Source organism: Caretta caretta, chromosome 9 (genome assembly GCF_965140235.1).
Source record: "Caretta caretta isolate rCarCar2 chromosome 9, rCarCar1.hap1, whole genome shotgun sequence".
Classification (NCBI taxonomy): domain Eukaryota; kingdom Metazoa; phylum Chordata; order Testudines; family Cheloniidae; genus Caretta; species Caretta caretta.
Window position 1 is genome coordinate 59,109,847 of NC_134214.1, and position 15,727 is coordinate 59,125,573.

The 15,727-nt window shown below is 51.0% G+C and overlaps 1 protein-coding gene across 6 annotated transcripts in view; it reads left to right on the forward strand.

The window, feature by feature from the left end:
- Nucleotides 1–15,727, forward strand: part of PHKA1 (phosphorylase kinase regulatory subunit alpha 1) — a 71,571-nt gene that overhangs the window by 12,983 nt on the left and 42,861 nt on the right. For all 6 annotated transcript variants that reach the window (XM_048863401.2, XM_048863403.2, XM_048863402.2 and 3 more), the window contains exons 4-11: nucleotides 470–638; nucleotides 3,277–3,359; nucleotides 5,241–5,321; nucleotides 6,569–6,667; nucleotides 7,933–8,079; nucleotides 10,535–10,588; nucleotides 12,672–12,794; nucleotides 13,805–13,900. In XM_048863401.2, coding sequence (XP_048719358.1) covers nucleotides 470–638; nucleotides 3,277–3,359; nucleotides 5,241–5,321; nucleotides 6,569–6,667; nucleotides 7,933–8,079; nucleotides 10,535–10,588; nucleotides 12,672–12,794; nucleotides 13,805–13,900 — 852 coding nt within the window. The remainder of the gene's footprint in view (nucleotides 1–469; nucleotides 639–3,276; nucleotides 3,360–5,240; nucleotides 5,322–6,568; nucleotides 6,668–7,932; nucleotides 8,080–10,534; nucleotides 10,589–12,671; nucleotides 12,795–13,804; nucleotides 13,901–15,727) is intronic.

The following is a 15,727-nucleotide window of genomic DNA, read 5'->3' on the forward strand; positions in this document are numbered from 1 at the left end:
CCCTTGCTGCCATCCAACCAGTGGCTGGAGTGGGCATACGTGACCTGGAGTGTCTGTGCTGTTTGGGTTGCGGACATGCAAACCTAGAATGCCGTACCAAAAACGGGTATTGCGGGCTTGCTGTGACCTCGGCAGGGGGTGAAAGAATCCTCCTCCAGGCTGTGGGGACTGGGTGGATACTCAAGGTCTTGGGTTCCTGAGGAGCCTCTCCCTCCCCTGCTAACAGGGTGAAGTCTCTCTCTCCTCCCCCTCCCCGGCAGTTCTTAGCAGGCGGCAGTTCCAAGAAACCTGTAACTTGAAGCTGTTTACTCTGCAGTTTCTCATAACCTGCCTACAGGGCTCCATAGAGGGCTGGGCTAGGACACCCTGCTAGAGCCCTCCTGTGCCCCTGGCCCGCCCCACAGCCCCAGCTGTGAGCATGGCACTGGGGAAGCTAACTGTCTGTTCTTTTTCTAACTGAATGCTGCAGGTGGATAAGGTGGAGGCATTCAAGTACAGCCAGAGCCCCAAGGATTGTTTCCATGCCAAGTACAACACCCACACCTGTGCCACTGTGGTTGGAGATGACCAGTGGGGTCACTTGCAGTTAGACGCCACATCAATTTACCTGCTCATGTTGGCACAAATGACAGCCTCTGGTAATATTTACATCTAGGCATCTCTGATGCTAATTGCTGTGGTATTGCAGCACGTTGGTGTGCTAATGAATTAAGCCTCTCTGCTCCCTGAGAACCAGGGGAAGTATTATTATCCCTGGGGTACAGGTGGGGAACTGAAGTGTGGGGGGAGAATTGATTTGCCCAAGGCCATAAGGGGGTTGGTGTCAGAGCTGGGAAGTGGACAAAGATCTACTGCATTCCAGTCCTGTGCCCTGTCCATAACTGTGAACTATACTCCTGAGCCTGACAAAATTCCTCTGCTCCTGGGTTTATCGACGTGTTACCCTCCATGTGATCTACTGCTTAAAGTAAAGCCTAGAATACAGGAGGTCTGGTATCTGTCCCTGGCTTTGCTAAGGTTTATTGTGCACCCCTGGGCAACTCATGTCTCACATCTGTGCCTCAGTTTCCCCATCTATAAAGTGGAGGTGATAATGCTAACATACCTCAGAGGGTTTGGGAGGCTTCATGAATGACTGAGTGTAAAGAGCTTTGAGGTGCTCCGCTGGAAGGCACTGAAGCAGGTCTGAGTATTATCCAGCACCACCAGCTGTCTTATCGCCTGTACAGAGAAACCCAGAATCATGGCTGAGACTCTGAGCTGTGCCTCTTGGGGGAACAGCACAGAGGGCACAGCCAGGGGGGAGGGGGCAGCTTCCAGCAGTCATATGCTGTTCCTGCACTTAGGTAATTCACCCTCTGCCCCTTGAAGCGTGTTTCTGGTGTGCACAGTGCTGGGTCCCCAGAGGATGTCTTGGAGCCCTAAGTTCTCAACCCCAGCCTTACTAGCCTTGCCCTTTAGAGAAAGTATGTCTCTTGAGCAACAGTGAAACTTGCCTGACGGCTCGGCAAACCAGCTCGTGCTGGCCTAGAGGTGGCTTTGTAAGGAAGGTGGAGCAGCACTTACTTTAGGGCATGCTCCCAACACATAGTGTCCTCCTTCATAGGCTTCACAGCAGAGTGAGCTCAGCATGCAGAGCCGCTGTTCAGAGGTGGCTGGGATACACTGGTTGGTGCAGGACCTCCAAAGGCAATGCATGCAGACGAAGGGAAATCAGGAGGAACTGACAGTGTTAACAGAGAACATAGGCTCTTGAACCAACAAGTGCCCAGTCTGCAACTACTGTGTATACGCCGGTGCTCTCTGAACGCTGACCGATCAGATAACAGCACTTAGCTGTGCACTGGTTCCCTGTATCTGTATGAAGTCCCTACCACCTCTAATCTGCTGTCCTACAAGTATGGCATGTGACTGGCAGCTGCAGGCAACACAGGTTCAAATTCAGCCCTAGAGTAAGTGGATGCAACGGGACTGAAGCCTCCATAGCTGTGCCTGCTTATCCCAGGGCTAGACTTGGCTGGCAGGTCCCATAATACGGCAGTTCAGATTGGGTGGGTGCTGGGGACAGAGGAGTGTGGTTCAGATTGAGCTCAGTTGCTGCTCTGGTGGCTTTTTGGTGGTGGCTGATTTGGCCTCAGATCAGTTCCTAGGAGACAGGTGCCCAAAAGACACCAGTAGAATTGGCAGCCTCAGAATATGGACCTAGGACTGAGTGTGCCACAGAGCCCAGGTTGCCTGGGTCTGGGCTGAAGCTTGTTGGCAGGGGCAAGTGTGTCGAGGCAGCTTCTTTTGCTTCAGCCTGATATGTACCTGTTCCGGGGATGGGTGGATGGATGGAGGTATCTGGTCTCCAGAGGTCTCAAGTTGGTGCCTTCACTAGGGTGAAACTTGCTTTGTTTTTAAATGGCTCAGACTCTCCATTCTCGTCTAAGGTGGGTCTAAACACAGAAGCTGCATGGGTTAAACTAAAAGGGTGATGCTAAATAATACACTAGGTTTAGCTGCCAAGAGAGCATCCACACGGGCAGTCACACTACTTAAACCGGTGGAACTCCTTGACTTAGACTAGGCTCCGTGTGTACAAGTAACCCTCATTTGGGACTGAAATGGCATCTCAGCTGTCACCTTCTCTGTGAGTTACAGGATGCTGGGGAATGTTAGAGGAAAACAACCCCCTGCTTCACTCTCCAGTGGATGTTATTTGTAGCGCCCACAGGCTCCAGGCAGGCTCAGTGCCTGGCTTGTAGCTTCCGTGTATCTTCGTGGTGCACTCTGAACGCTGACAGATCAGATAACGGCACTTTGCTGCACACTAGTTTCCTGTATCTGTGTGAAGTTCCTGCAGGCTCTAATCTGTTGTCCTACAAGTGCAATGCATTACTGTCATCTGTGAAACATACAAACACAGGGAAAGGAGCCACTGCACCAAAATTGCTTACGGTCCATGGCCTTGAGCCTGCAAGCTACTCCACAGGGGAGGACCCACATGGAAGTCTGTGGGATTCCTCGTGCTTTTCTTGTGTGGAGTTAATTGCAGGATTGAGGTCTCTAAAGGGATGACACACAGCAAGGGGGGTGGAGGGCTGTGAAGAACACAACAAAGGCTGGGGTGGGGAAGAGATGAGTGACATGCTGATTGAATTCTTATCTAAGTGTGTGATCCGGAGGCTTTAGTGTGTATGTATTTTAATAAGATAAATGGGTAAGAGTAATGGACCTCTAACAACTGATTGGCTAGGCAGTCAGCCAACGTGTTCATAGATTTTTCTGTTTCAGGGCTTCACATTATCTACAGTCTGGATGAAGTCAATTTCATACAGAACGTTGTGTTTTACATCGAAGCAGCGTATAAAACTGCAGTGAGTAGCCCTTCCACAAATAGGCCTTGGCTTAGTAACCAGATTGTTCCTGGCTTTCCTGCATCTGTTGCTGGCTGACAAGGTGGTTTGGCCTCTGAGGGGTGTGTGTTGGGGGAGTTGGTTTGCGCTTGTGTAGGGCCATAGGCGTAGCATGAAAAACTTACTGGTCTCTTCCTAGCCCTGGTGTGACATGCCTGTGCTGCTACAATGAAGATCTGCTTTCCGGCCAATGCATGAAACTTACTGCTGGGGCTGGTCAAACAGCAAAAGGAAATGTATTGAGTAGCTCTTTGCTGTCACAGCAGCACTGGGGAGCTGAGCCTCTCCATGCCAGGGCATTGGGGGTGGAAGAGCTGTTGTCTGTGGGTGTCAGGGACATTAGCGCCAGAGGAACCTTTCAGCTGCCAGTGGCTCTGTGCAGGGATGTTGTCCTCCACTCCCTCCTTCTGATCCTGCTTAAAGCATGACCCATGTGAGCCAAAGGAGAATCACTGTTGGTGTGATAGCTCCTGTGACACAGCAGGGGAGTTCTCGTCACACCCATTAAAGGGAAGTGATTTATTCTGAAATGTTTTCTACTTAAACTTTTGTGCTAGCAGCAATGAAACCCCTGATATTACTTCAAAGAACAATGGCTGTTAGGATACAGTCAGATTTTCCTTTCAAGCATCCTGCATGGAAAGTAAGCCCAACCCTGAGTGTCTGCCCCCTTGAGCCTTCACTAATGTAACCCAAATGCACATTCCTATCCGCCAGCTATTTTTGAACATGCATTTTGCCTGTTACTCTGGGACGCTTACTAGCACTCAAGTGATCACATAATTTTTCTTTAAAGTTCATACATTTTGTCAGCATCAGTTGAGAATTTTGAAGTGTTTTTCACGCATTTTTGGCTGGAGGGTGAAATGATTGAAATGGAAGCCTTCCATGGCCCAATGGCTATGGGCACTGGAGTGTGAGTCAGGAGTCCAGAGTCCTATGTCTGGTTCTACTGCCGGTATTACTGAATGACTTTGGGCATGTCGCTGTTTTTCTGTGGCTTGGTTTCCCCGCCTGTAAAAAGGATTGTTATGTGGATCCATCAATCTGAGATCTATAGGAAAAGTCCCAGGTAAGTGCTTGTTTCAGATTTAGGATGCGGTCACTTTAAAAAGAATAAAATCTGGCAGTCTTCTAATTCCCATAGAACTGAGCTTTAATTGTCGTCCCTCCCGAGGGTGGCTGCTCCAGCCAGCACAGCAACCTCAAGCCATGTGGTTTTTTCTTTTTTCCGGAGGGCGCGGGTGGTTTTTTTTTTTTTTTTAAATGGACAAAATTCATATTTGAACAAGACCAAATACTGAAAGCAAGACTTGAGACCAGCTGCCTGTCCCTGTTAGAGGAAGGATGGCCTAGTGATTAGGCATTAGCCTAGGACTTGGGAGGCCCAGGTTCAATTCCCTGCTCTGTCACAGACTCCCTGTTTGGCCTTAGTTACTGTCCTGGCCTCAGCTCCATCTGTACAATGAGGTAACAGCTATGCCCTGACTCCCAGGGGGTGTGAGGATAAAATCTTTAAAGACGAAGCGCTTTGAGATCTAGTGATGAAAATTAGTATGTAAGAGCTAGGGACTATTATAAAGGTGTTTTTAGGTGTCTGGGACCCTGCAGAATTCTCTCTGCCTTGTGTGACTGTGTTATACAGAGATTTATTACTTCCATCCTATTTAGTGTGGACCAAGTGGATTTCTTTCTCCTCTCAAGCTGGTCCGTGACTCCGCCGTGTGAATTGCCAGGGCATTCCCTTGTTCAGTGACTCCCTGATGTGATCTAGATGCTGACTGTGCTGTGTCACTGCTGTTTCACCTGCTGCACTGATGTGATGATGTTGATTCATGGCAGGACTTCGGGATATGGGAACGTGGAGACAAGACGAACCAAGGAATCACGGAGCTGAACGTGAGCTCAATCGGCATGGCTAAGGTAAGCCTGGAGAAAGTGCTGGGGGGACATCTGGTGACCTTCAGCAGTGCGTCACCCAAGATGGATTTTGGAGGAGGATGAAATAAAACTCCTTCCAGGGTACATTGACAAGCTATGCTCTCTAGCCTGTCTGATGCAACTACTCATTGCTTGTGAGAGAGGAGCATAAAACACCCACCAGTAGCAGCACCCAAGTTGTTAGCCAGGCTTGGCAGCTTCTAAATAGCAGCTATTCATGAGAACCCGAGTCTCAAGAAAGAGTTAAGCCCATCTCCATTTGGTGAGTGTAAGGTGAGATATGGATCTTTCCCTAGGTTATCGTAGCCTATTTTTCTTTGCAAATTTGTCAGGCCAAGATCACTAGATTGGCAAGGGGAGGTCCTTTGTACAGTAGGTTAGTTTCATAGACAGAAAGCACCTATATGCCTGCTTGTATAGACAGAGGAGTCTCTGTTGTAGCCCATCAGTCTCACGGAAGGGTCTGCACTAGAACCTCTTCATGCTTGGCCAGAGTTTCTTCTCCTTGTATTATTTTGGTTAATTCATCTTAAATTTTTCCCCAGATGTTTTAAAGGGGAAAGGGTTTCCAAGATTTGATCTCTCTTTGGCGTGGGGCTGGTGGGCTCCTTTGTTTGCAATAGTGGCGATAGCATATGTGCTCTGTAGCCTTAGACTGCCAAGCCTGGGGGCAGGACAGCCCAGCAGGTTCTACTCCTGCAGTGGAATTTTTCTGTGTGGCCTAGAGCAAGCTGTTGTCTTTCTGTGCCTCAGTTTCCCCATCTGCAAAATGGGGTTTGAATGTTTTGTAAAGCTGCCTATTCAAGGGCACCCTGACTGCAGTTGGGTGATACACTAGCCTACAAAGTGTTCAACTGCTGTAAAATTGTTCTTTAAAGTCGAGTGGTGGAGCCCCTAGCTTTCTGGCCATTGTTATTTCAAAATGCCCTCTGCTATTGGAGTCTGTCTCCTGGGTGAGACCCTAAGAGAGAGGGCCTGAGGTAATGGGGGCAGGAGGGTGCAGGGACGGAGTTCCACAGTCCAAACCCAGATCCAGCCCCTGGCTCTCCTGTGGTCACCTCTCAAATCTTGTCTTTATGTTCCTTACGCTGGTAGAGGCTGGGAGGAATGCTCGGGTTTCAGGATCTGTAGCTGTCATACTAGAGCTACTGTGTGGTGCTGCTGCATCAGCAGCTGTCTTCACGTGTTCTGTTCTCTGCCTGCCTTCCTCCCCCTATCCCTGGTCACAGGCAGCCCTCGAAGCCCTGGATGAACTCGATCTCTTTGGTGCCAAAGGAGGCCCTCAGTCAGTGATCCATGTCCTGACGGATGAGGTGCAGCATTGCCAGGTACGAATGCTGCTCTGACGGTCCAGCAAGCAGTGCTTCCTCCCGCCAGTCCAGCAGCCTGGAGTCTTGCTGCTGCTCTACAGAGAGGAAGAGCTGTCTGACTTCTTTACTCCTCCGGGTTTAGAGAGGCTTGATTCCAGACCGTGCTGCTCTTGTCTCGGGTCTGGTCTACACTGTGGGTGGGGATCAATCTAAGTTACGCAACTTCAGCTACGTGAATAACATAGCTGAAGTCAACGTACTTAGATCTACGCACTGCAGTGTGTGTTTACTGCGGTGAGTTGACTGCTGCCACTCCTCCATCAACTCCGCCTGCGCCTCTCACTCTGGTGGAGTACTGGAGTCGACGGGAGAGCGCTCGGCGGTTGATTTATTACGTCTAGACTAGATGCGATAAATTGACACCCCCTCCCATGTGTGCCGCGTCCCCTCCCCCTCTCCCCCCAATCGATTGCTGCCTGTCGATCCAGTGGGTAATGTAGACAAGCCCTCTGCTGCCTGCAGTTGATTGATTTGAGAGGGAGATGTCTTAGGGCACAGCCCTGCACTGGCAGGGGTGGAGTGGATGATCTAATAGGTCTCTCATTCCAGTGATTCATCTCCATCCTGTAGGATCCCTCCAACTTGGTGCTCTGCTGAGGCAGAATATTGATGCTGTAGGAAGCAGTAGCTCATGGCATGTGGCTCCCCCAGGAGTGCTGGGGGGCGGGGGGAAGGACCATACTCCCACTTTTATAAATCAAGTTGGCAGGGGTGCAACAAGGGGGAACCCAGTCCTCCCCTTGGCTCTTGTCTGGAGATGAGTGGCATAATGGTAGATCCCCTTCTCTGCAAGCATGACAGATGGGCTGCCAGGCCAAAGATGAGTGGTTGGTGTAGCAGCCTGGCTCACGTGGTCACCACACCAATCAAATCTTGGCCCATTTTGGTTGCTTCTCCCCACCCCTACACACTGTTGCAGTCCTTCCAGCACCATTGGGCTCCCCCAGGTCACAGCCCTTTATAAATTAGAGATGGTTCCAGTCCAAGCACCCTGAACTCTCTTAAAGTTTGGATCTGAGCCTCCTGGCCCAGGCCTGTCTCTAGAATAACCCTAGCTCTTCCCTCTGCCCAGAACTGCCCTGCAATTCCCATGGCACACTCCACTGCCATAACTGTGCTTTCCCTTGGTAATGCTGTGGCCTGTGGAAGCACTGACCCCATTGCCTCGGCGCTATTAAATGTGTAGACCAGTGTTTGGCATTGGAGTTTCTCCTTCTTCCTAGTCTATTCTCCATTCCATGCTGCCAAGGGCTTCGACTTCCAAGGAGATTGATGCCAGCCTCCTCTCAGTCATCTCGTACCCCGCCTTTGCCGTGGAGGACAGTGAGCTGGTGGAGATAACGAAGCAAGAAATCGTTACAAAGCTGCAGGTAAGCATCTCTCTAGGCTGTTCTTGGCCCTTTCAAGGAGAGCTGTCCAGGACTGCAGGCCCTACTAATCTTCAGTGGCGCAGGGAATAGCCGCTAGGGCTCTACCCCCAACAGAGAAATCACAGAGAAACAAACACCTTTGTCAAGGCTGAGTCCCTACTCTGGCACTTCGAGTGCAGAAGGTGGGGGCCCGCAAGGATTTTAAAAATTAATACTTGCCGCTCCAGACTTGTATTAAACTCCCAAGGTTACAGCTTTTCTCCGACCTTGGCTTGGTAAACGCTGCCACCACCCAATAGCATACCCCTTGGAACCCAGGAAGGCACACTTGGGAGCTCATTTCTGTGGGATAACTTCAAGCCCTTTCACCTCCCCTCTGGGGAAGAGCTGAGAAGGAAAACAAAGGAAATTAGCTGTTCCCCCCCCCCCCCCCCCAAGCTAATTAAACAACATGCACAAACCTCTTAGGGACACACAAATCTAATCTTGTTCTTAAAAAAGCTAAATTTTATTAAACCCGAAAGGAAAGGAAATACATTTGGAACTTAGGCTTTTTGCTAGATCTTAAAAGAAACAATTACAAAAATTAAGCATCAAGATAGCTCTCCCGAGGTTCAGCTTAAAGGTTACAAGCAAAACAATAGCATCTGGGGTTAGCACAGAGGAGTTCACAAGCCAATAAGAAATAACCCTAATCGCATCTTTCTAGACATTCCCTAATTTACTTACTTATCTGAGGCTTCAGATAAGTAGGTTTGAGGTATGAATTGATGATCTATGATCATACCTGGCTTAAAGCTGCTTACAGCATTGCTGCTTTGTGTGTTGTGGTTCTCTGGGAGAGAGCCAAGTTTTTTCCCAATTTTAAAAAGTTCTAGCGGCTCCCATTGGTTCTTTTGGTCAGGTGCCCACTCCTTTTCCTTTACCTGGGGGATTTTTGTTAACCCTGTACAAGTAAAGCAAGCAGAAAACAGCCACCAAGAGGGACTTTATAGCTGGCTGGCTGGCTGCCCATAAAAGGGAGCTACCCTGCTCTTCATTTATCACAACCTCCCTGAGACCTATCCCTTCTCCTAGGACCTACAGGTCGTTGAGCTCTGCTACTGTAGCCTGGCCAGCTAGCCAATGGAGGTGGGGTAAGGGAAGTAATCCCAGTCCCATACTGACACACAAACCGAGGTGAGCCACCTTGGCTGGTGCACAGCTCAGGAAAGAGGACAATGAAAGTGGGGGTGGGATAGGTGAGAAGGAGGGCCTGGAAGCCATCGTGGGCTGTATGTTGGGCATAACGCTCTGCTATACAGGAACTCCTCACTTAAAGTCCTCCCGGTTAACGTTGTTTTGTTATGTTGCTGATCAATTATGGAACATGCTCGTTTAAAGTTGTGCAATGCTCCCTTATAATGTGGTTTGGCAGCCGCCTGCTTTGTCCACTGCTTGCAGGAAGAGCAGCCTGTTGCAGTGAGCTGGTGGGGGCTTGGAACCAGGGAGGACCAACAGCCCCCGTATCAGCACCCCGCTCCCCTAAGTTCCCTGTGCGGAAGCTGCCCAGCAGGCTATCAGTTGACTGCAATTCAGCTGTCCCTCCCCTCACTGCCATGTGCTGCTCCTGCCCTCTGCCTTGGAGCTGCTCCTGGGAGCCTCCTGCTGGCTGTGGAGGAGGTGCAGGGGAAAGAAGGGTGCTAATGTCAGGGTGTCCTCCTCCCCCCCACTCCTGCCCACCCGTTTACCCCATCTCCATACAGTGGGGAGGGAGGGACAGATGGACATGACAGGGCTCAGGACAAAGGGAGCTTGCTGGCAGCAGCTGCTGTCTCAACTTGCTGATCTACTTAAAAGGGCAGTGTACTTTAGAGTGGCGTCAGCATACTTAAAGGGGCAATGCACGCTCTCTCTCACACATAGGGTGTGTGTCTCTGTCTCTCTCTGCCATGCTGTCTCCCCTCTCTCCATTCCTGCTGCCTTGCAGAGTGTGAGGCTACATTGTTGTTCATGTGTTAATCCTTGAGGGCTCAGCCAAGTGCTGGTTCATCATTTAGCAGTAAGGCATTTCTTGGGAAATATTCCACCCTCTGACTATGCCACCTCAACTAAGCTTCACAATCATCATTGCTGTGTACAGTATTAAATTGTTTAAAACTTATACTCTGTGTGTGTGTGTGTGTGTAATTTTTTAATTATTTTTATATAAAATAAATATAATACAATATAATTTTTTTTATATATAAGTCTTTTCTCTGGCAAAAAAAAAATTAGGTCTGGAACCTAACACTCCCCTCCCCCATTTACATTAATTCATATGCGGGAAATTGGATTCGTTTAACATCGTTTCGCTTAAAGTAGCATTTTTCAGGAACATAACTCCTCGCTTAAAGTTGTAGTTACTGTAACTGCATTGTGTCCAGCAGCAAGGAACAGATCCCTGTCCCAAAGTGAATTCCCCTTTCTCTTCCAGGGGCGTTACGGCTGCTGCCGGTTTCTCAGAGATGGGTACAGGACCCCTAGAGAGGTGTGTATTGTGGGGTTTGCTGGCTGGATTTTCCTTTGCTTTGCACCAGGCAGCTGCCTGATGTGGGGGTGGGGGTGTCTTGAGTTCCTTTTACTACATTTAAAGCATCAGCCCTGAGATGGTTTAGGTTAATGGAAGTCCATCTAAGGCTGTCTGGCACAGGAGGGGAAGATGGAGGGGCAATTTAATTCAGGAATCACTAAAGCTTCCACATAGTAGCACAGCCAAGAGAGCCAGTGTGCAGTGGCCAATGGAGTAGCAGTGTTGGGTCACAGAGGGAACCCTGGCGGCTGAGGGCTATGGAAGGAGAGGAGGAGTGTTGGCTTTTCAGTGCTGTTAGGGGATGATATCTATCCACCCTGGTGCTGGGGCCTGCTGTGGGGATGGGGTATATTTTCTGGGTTAATGCCTCCAGGGGAGGCAGAGGGGACCTGCCATCTCTTGCAGGAGTCCTGCATAGTCAGGGCCTTCGGCCCCCTCCTACTGCTCCGCTCTGCTTGGACAAGATTAGCAGCACTTAGACAGCAGATGGGCCTCCTGGGAGAAGTCAGCGACCAACACTGAGCTCCATACTGATCTGCGTCTGGGAAGACCCATATTGCCCCTGGAAATATGACCTTGCAGGAGGGGGAGAGTTGCTTGGGAGGAGCCCATTTCCTTCTCTCCCTCCCTAACACCCCCATTCTGCCATCACACAACTGAATGCTTGTGAAAGATGGAACCCTGCTCCTCACCATCCTCCTCACCCTGATGGTGCCATTTGTGTAACACATGCTGGGGGTAAATTATGTACAACTCTGCTATACTCCCCGTTCCTGCACCTCAGCTTAACTTTGCTGAAGCCAGGCCAGAGATGGCTTTTTCTGGGCCTTGTGGGAACACATTATACAGAGTGAGGCTCACAGCTATTGCATGCAAAACCTAGAGCTTTGGTGTTTATGACAGCTACCAGTCAGCTGCGAGGAGAGGGAATCCTATGGTTTCTAAGTAAACATTTAATACACACCTTGTAAATAGTATTTGAATACTTACACATTTTAAACAGAAGCTATTGGTTAGTAAATCTACTGGTGTTCCTTGCACTGACTTTCACCACTCTGCTGCTGTTATGTATATTTCAGGGTGAGCTCTACACTTTTTAGCAGGCACGTTTCCTACTGATCTTCTTTCAGAGCTGAGTTCTCATTCTTTATAGCATAGCCATAAAATGTAGCCTGTGTCACGTGGATTCTTCCCAGCTTGAAAAGAAAGTGCTTCAGAGCTCTGTCAGCAAATAGCAGTCTGGGGATCCTTCCAGCTAGCAGCATTCCAGTCCTTGGGTTAATAATGATGTAAGCTGTAGTAATTGCTATATAATAGCAGTTTATATGGCTATGTATGACCTAGGTGTTGACTGGTCTCAGTTTCTGGTGAGATAGGAAAGCTGTAGCCTGTATCCAAAATTATATAGGTGTTGAGATCAGCACCTAAAATAAGCACCCCCTGAACTTCCCTGGGGCTCTCACTCTGGGGGGCACTTTTTCCACAGAAGCCCAGCTAAATCAGATGGAAAATTTACAAACCCTCCTCTCACTGTGCCTGGATCACTTATATTTCTAACATGCCCTGAAGTCTGTTGGGCATCAATCTCAGATGGTGAATGTGTGGGGCTGTAAGACTCCTTGCCCTTAATGGAAACTTTCCATTTAGCATCACAAACTGCTACTGAGCATGTCCAGTAATTGCCACATCTGACTCTCTGGCTTTCCTAGCTGCCCTTCCTTTCTCTGGTCATGTGCAGATGCAGGATTCAACCATAGATCCATGTCTTCTCCCTCTCTCTCTCCTCTCTCTCTTTCTCTCTCAAATCATATGCTGCTCTAGAAACCTGGGTTATACATGCATGATGGGCAGCTACCCCCTGCCTTTGGATGGAGTTCCCAGGGCTGGAGCAGTTCATGGCCAGATGGTCACCATGTGAGCACCCAGCTGCTGAAGGAGTCAGGAGAGGATGACTCAGAAGGGAGAGAGGGACTGGGTCACTGGGCCGGAACAAGCCTCCAGCTGTAGCTTTGCATGACTTGACCTAACTATCTCTGCACAGGACCCAAATCGCCTCTATTACGAGCCTGCTGAGCTGAAGCTCTTTGAGAACATTGAGTGCGAGTGGCCTTTGTTCTGGACCTACTTCATTATCGACGGGATCTTCAGCGGCAATGTAGAGCAGGTAAGGTGTGGGTTGGAGGGTGCACCTGGGTTGGGGAGGGGAGTCTGGCTTTAAGGGGAAAAATAAGCTGATTGCTTGCTTGTTAAACACAGTCCCCTGGGGTGCCCTTGTCAGTCTCTGTCTCCTCCACTCCAGGCACACCCTGCTTTGCTATCTCAGAACTGCTGAGCTGTCTTTGTGTTGGTTATTACTGTAGTGCCGAGGAGCCCAGTCATGGGCCAGGCCCCCCATTATGCTAGGCCCTGTACAAACCGAACAGAAAGACAGCCCCTGCTCACAGTGGTTTACAAGGGAATAAACACTCTGAACTGCTGGCATGGCAGGTGGGGGAGTGGGGCCAGGCTCTGTGCTCTCCTGTGTGCATAGAGTGAGCACATGGGTGCTGCCTGTTGCTATTTAACGCTTATATGCACATTTCTAATCCCAGCTGATCTGGTGTGGGGTAGGGGAGGGGTCTGGGGCTAAGTTCCCTGTAAGCCAGGTGGCCGTGCAGCAGGCTATTAAGCGCTGCATAGGTGCTCAGGGAACCCACCTGGCTGGGACCTGCTGCAGCCAGGGGAGGGGCACCCCAGCCCCGGGGGAGAGGAGGAGGGGCACGTGCTGTGAGGAGTTCGTTCTCTCTCTTCTCTTCCCCCCCCACCCCCCTTGTAGCCCTGGGGCAGCCTGCATCTCATCCCAGAGCCCACATCCCCAGTCCTGAGCCCCTCATTCCAGTCCCCACCCCAGAGCCCGCACCCTCAACCGTAGCCCTCGCACCCCTGTACCCCCAACCCTCCGCCTCAGCTGTGAGCCCCTTCCGACACACTGAACCCCTCGGCCCCACCCTGCCACATTAATTTTATGTGCACCAATATGGAGGTGATGTGTCATACATCACCTCCGTATTGGTGCATATAACAAAATTCATTCTGCACATACATGGGGAAAAATTATAGGGAGCACTAGTCTGGGGGCTCTGCCCTTGGGGATGCTGTGTTGGGAGCTGATTCCCTGTGGTGCTTCCCCCTCAGGTCCAGGAGTACAGGGAGGCCCTTGAAGGCGTGCTCATCAAGGGGAAGAATGGAGTTTGCATGGTACCGGAGCTGTACAGTGTCCCTCCCAATAAGGTGAGTGTAGCAGGGCAGCCTCCATCTTGAGCACTTCCCTAACGGCAGGCTGTGGCATGACACACCTGCCTCCATTTCCCCTTTGCAGTCATGTGAAGAGCCACAGTCTGCAGATCCCTCATTGTAAAAGGCAGCTTCTCCCCAAACACGGTCACAGCACAGCAGCTCTTCAATACCATGCCGAGATCGTCCACCTGAGTCATTAACTGCTCGGTCCCAAGACTATTCCCCTGTCCTGGGGACCCACTCTCCAGGCCTCCACCTGAGAGTTCCCAGACCTGCTGCTCTCCCATGAGCCATGAAGCCTTGCTCTCCCTTGAAGCCTTGGGGCTCAGCCTTTTCCTGTAGCCCCAAGTCAGGTTTCCTGTGAGAGGGGTTCCACTGCCCCAGGGCTTCTCACCGGGGTGCCCCACTCTGCTCAGGGGAACCTCCCTCAAGGGCCAACCCCTTGCTGCTGGGCTCCTCCCATTCAGGTCTTCTGCCAAAAGGCGCCCTGCAGTGTAAGTCTCCTAGGCCTCCCCATCTGTGAGGCCATCTCTGCTCCTGGGATCCACCCTCCTGAATTAACCCCTTGCTTCTGGGCCCAGCTTGCACTGACCAAGCTGGCTCTGCCACAAGCTCTCTGGCCCCCTGGTACAGTCCCCCAGCTCTAGGCAGTGGTCCTGACAGTTTTCTTCCGGCGGGTATCCTGCAGCTCTTTCCCTCAGGCAACTCCCTATTCCTTCTGCCAGTTGCCTGGCTTCAGGTATCTCCGACTTGCCCAGTCTTGTTTTTATTTTGCTCTGTGTATGTGGCCAAGGTGCCTTCTGTTAAGCCCCGTTGGGCATCAGCTGCCCTGTCACAGTCACTGGGCCCTGCTCCCTCTTAAATGAGCCAGTGGCTAACGGGGGGGCTGCACCTTATGCCCAGGGCCCAGGCTCTTGCTTAAAACATTAGAGGTAGCAGGAATCAAAAGGGATCCAATCTCCCTTCCCCGCCTCATGCTCTTGCTGCCACCCCATAGATGCTCCCTCTACCAGTGCCCAAAGTGGGGAGGGCGGTTGATGACAGCTGTTACCCAAGACACCTGTGCATCGCTGTCCCCCTGCCTGGCCAGGGGCAATGTGGGGTGAAGCTGGGCACCTCTGCTGTAGGCTCAGAACAGCTGTGGTCGATTCCTGCAGGAATCCACCTGCTGTCTTTCCCCTCCCCCTTCTGCATGGGCTGGGTGGGGTGAGCGTGGCTCGCTGAGTCTCGTCTCCAGCGTGCTCTGTTCCTGGTCAGGGCTAAGACTGGGCAGAGGCTGGAGGTTGCTGTGACCCCTGCCCTGTGGGTTGAGGGCATGCTAGTTCTCTGGGTTAATGCTGCCCCCTTTCCAACCAGTGTGTGAGGCACTTGAGGGGGAGGGGCTGTGTGCTCCCTTCCATCTGAGGTCAAAACAGCTGGCTCCAACACCCCTCAATCCCAGGTCTGCTCTCCTCAGGATGGAGTGGGTACATCTGCGCTGCAGCTGAGCATGAATCTGTCGGCCTGGCCTGGCAGGCTCGCCCCCAGCTGCAGTGTGGACGCAGCTAGCATGTCCAGCTGGGAAGCACAACTCCTTCCACCTCCATGCCCTTCAGCTCATTGCAGCGCTCACGGTATGCACGCCACTAGTTCCAAGGGACGTCGCTTGCTGCTGAGACACCTGCCCTGCCAGGCAGTGCTTTAGCAGGGTGCTAAGCTCTGCTGGCTGCCCTTTGCCCCCCTCTGACAGTCTCTAGGTCTGGCTGCCTGACCCTGATGAACCAAATGTCTGAAAGCAGCCAGGGAGGAAGGGGCATGCAGGGGACAGCTATGATCTCCTGG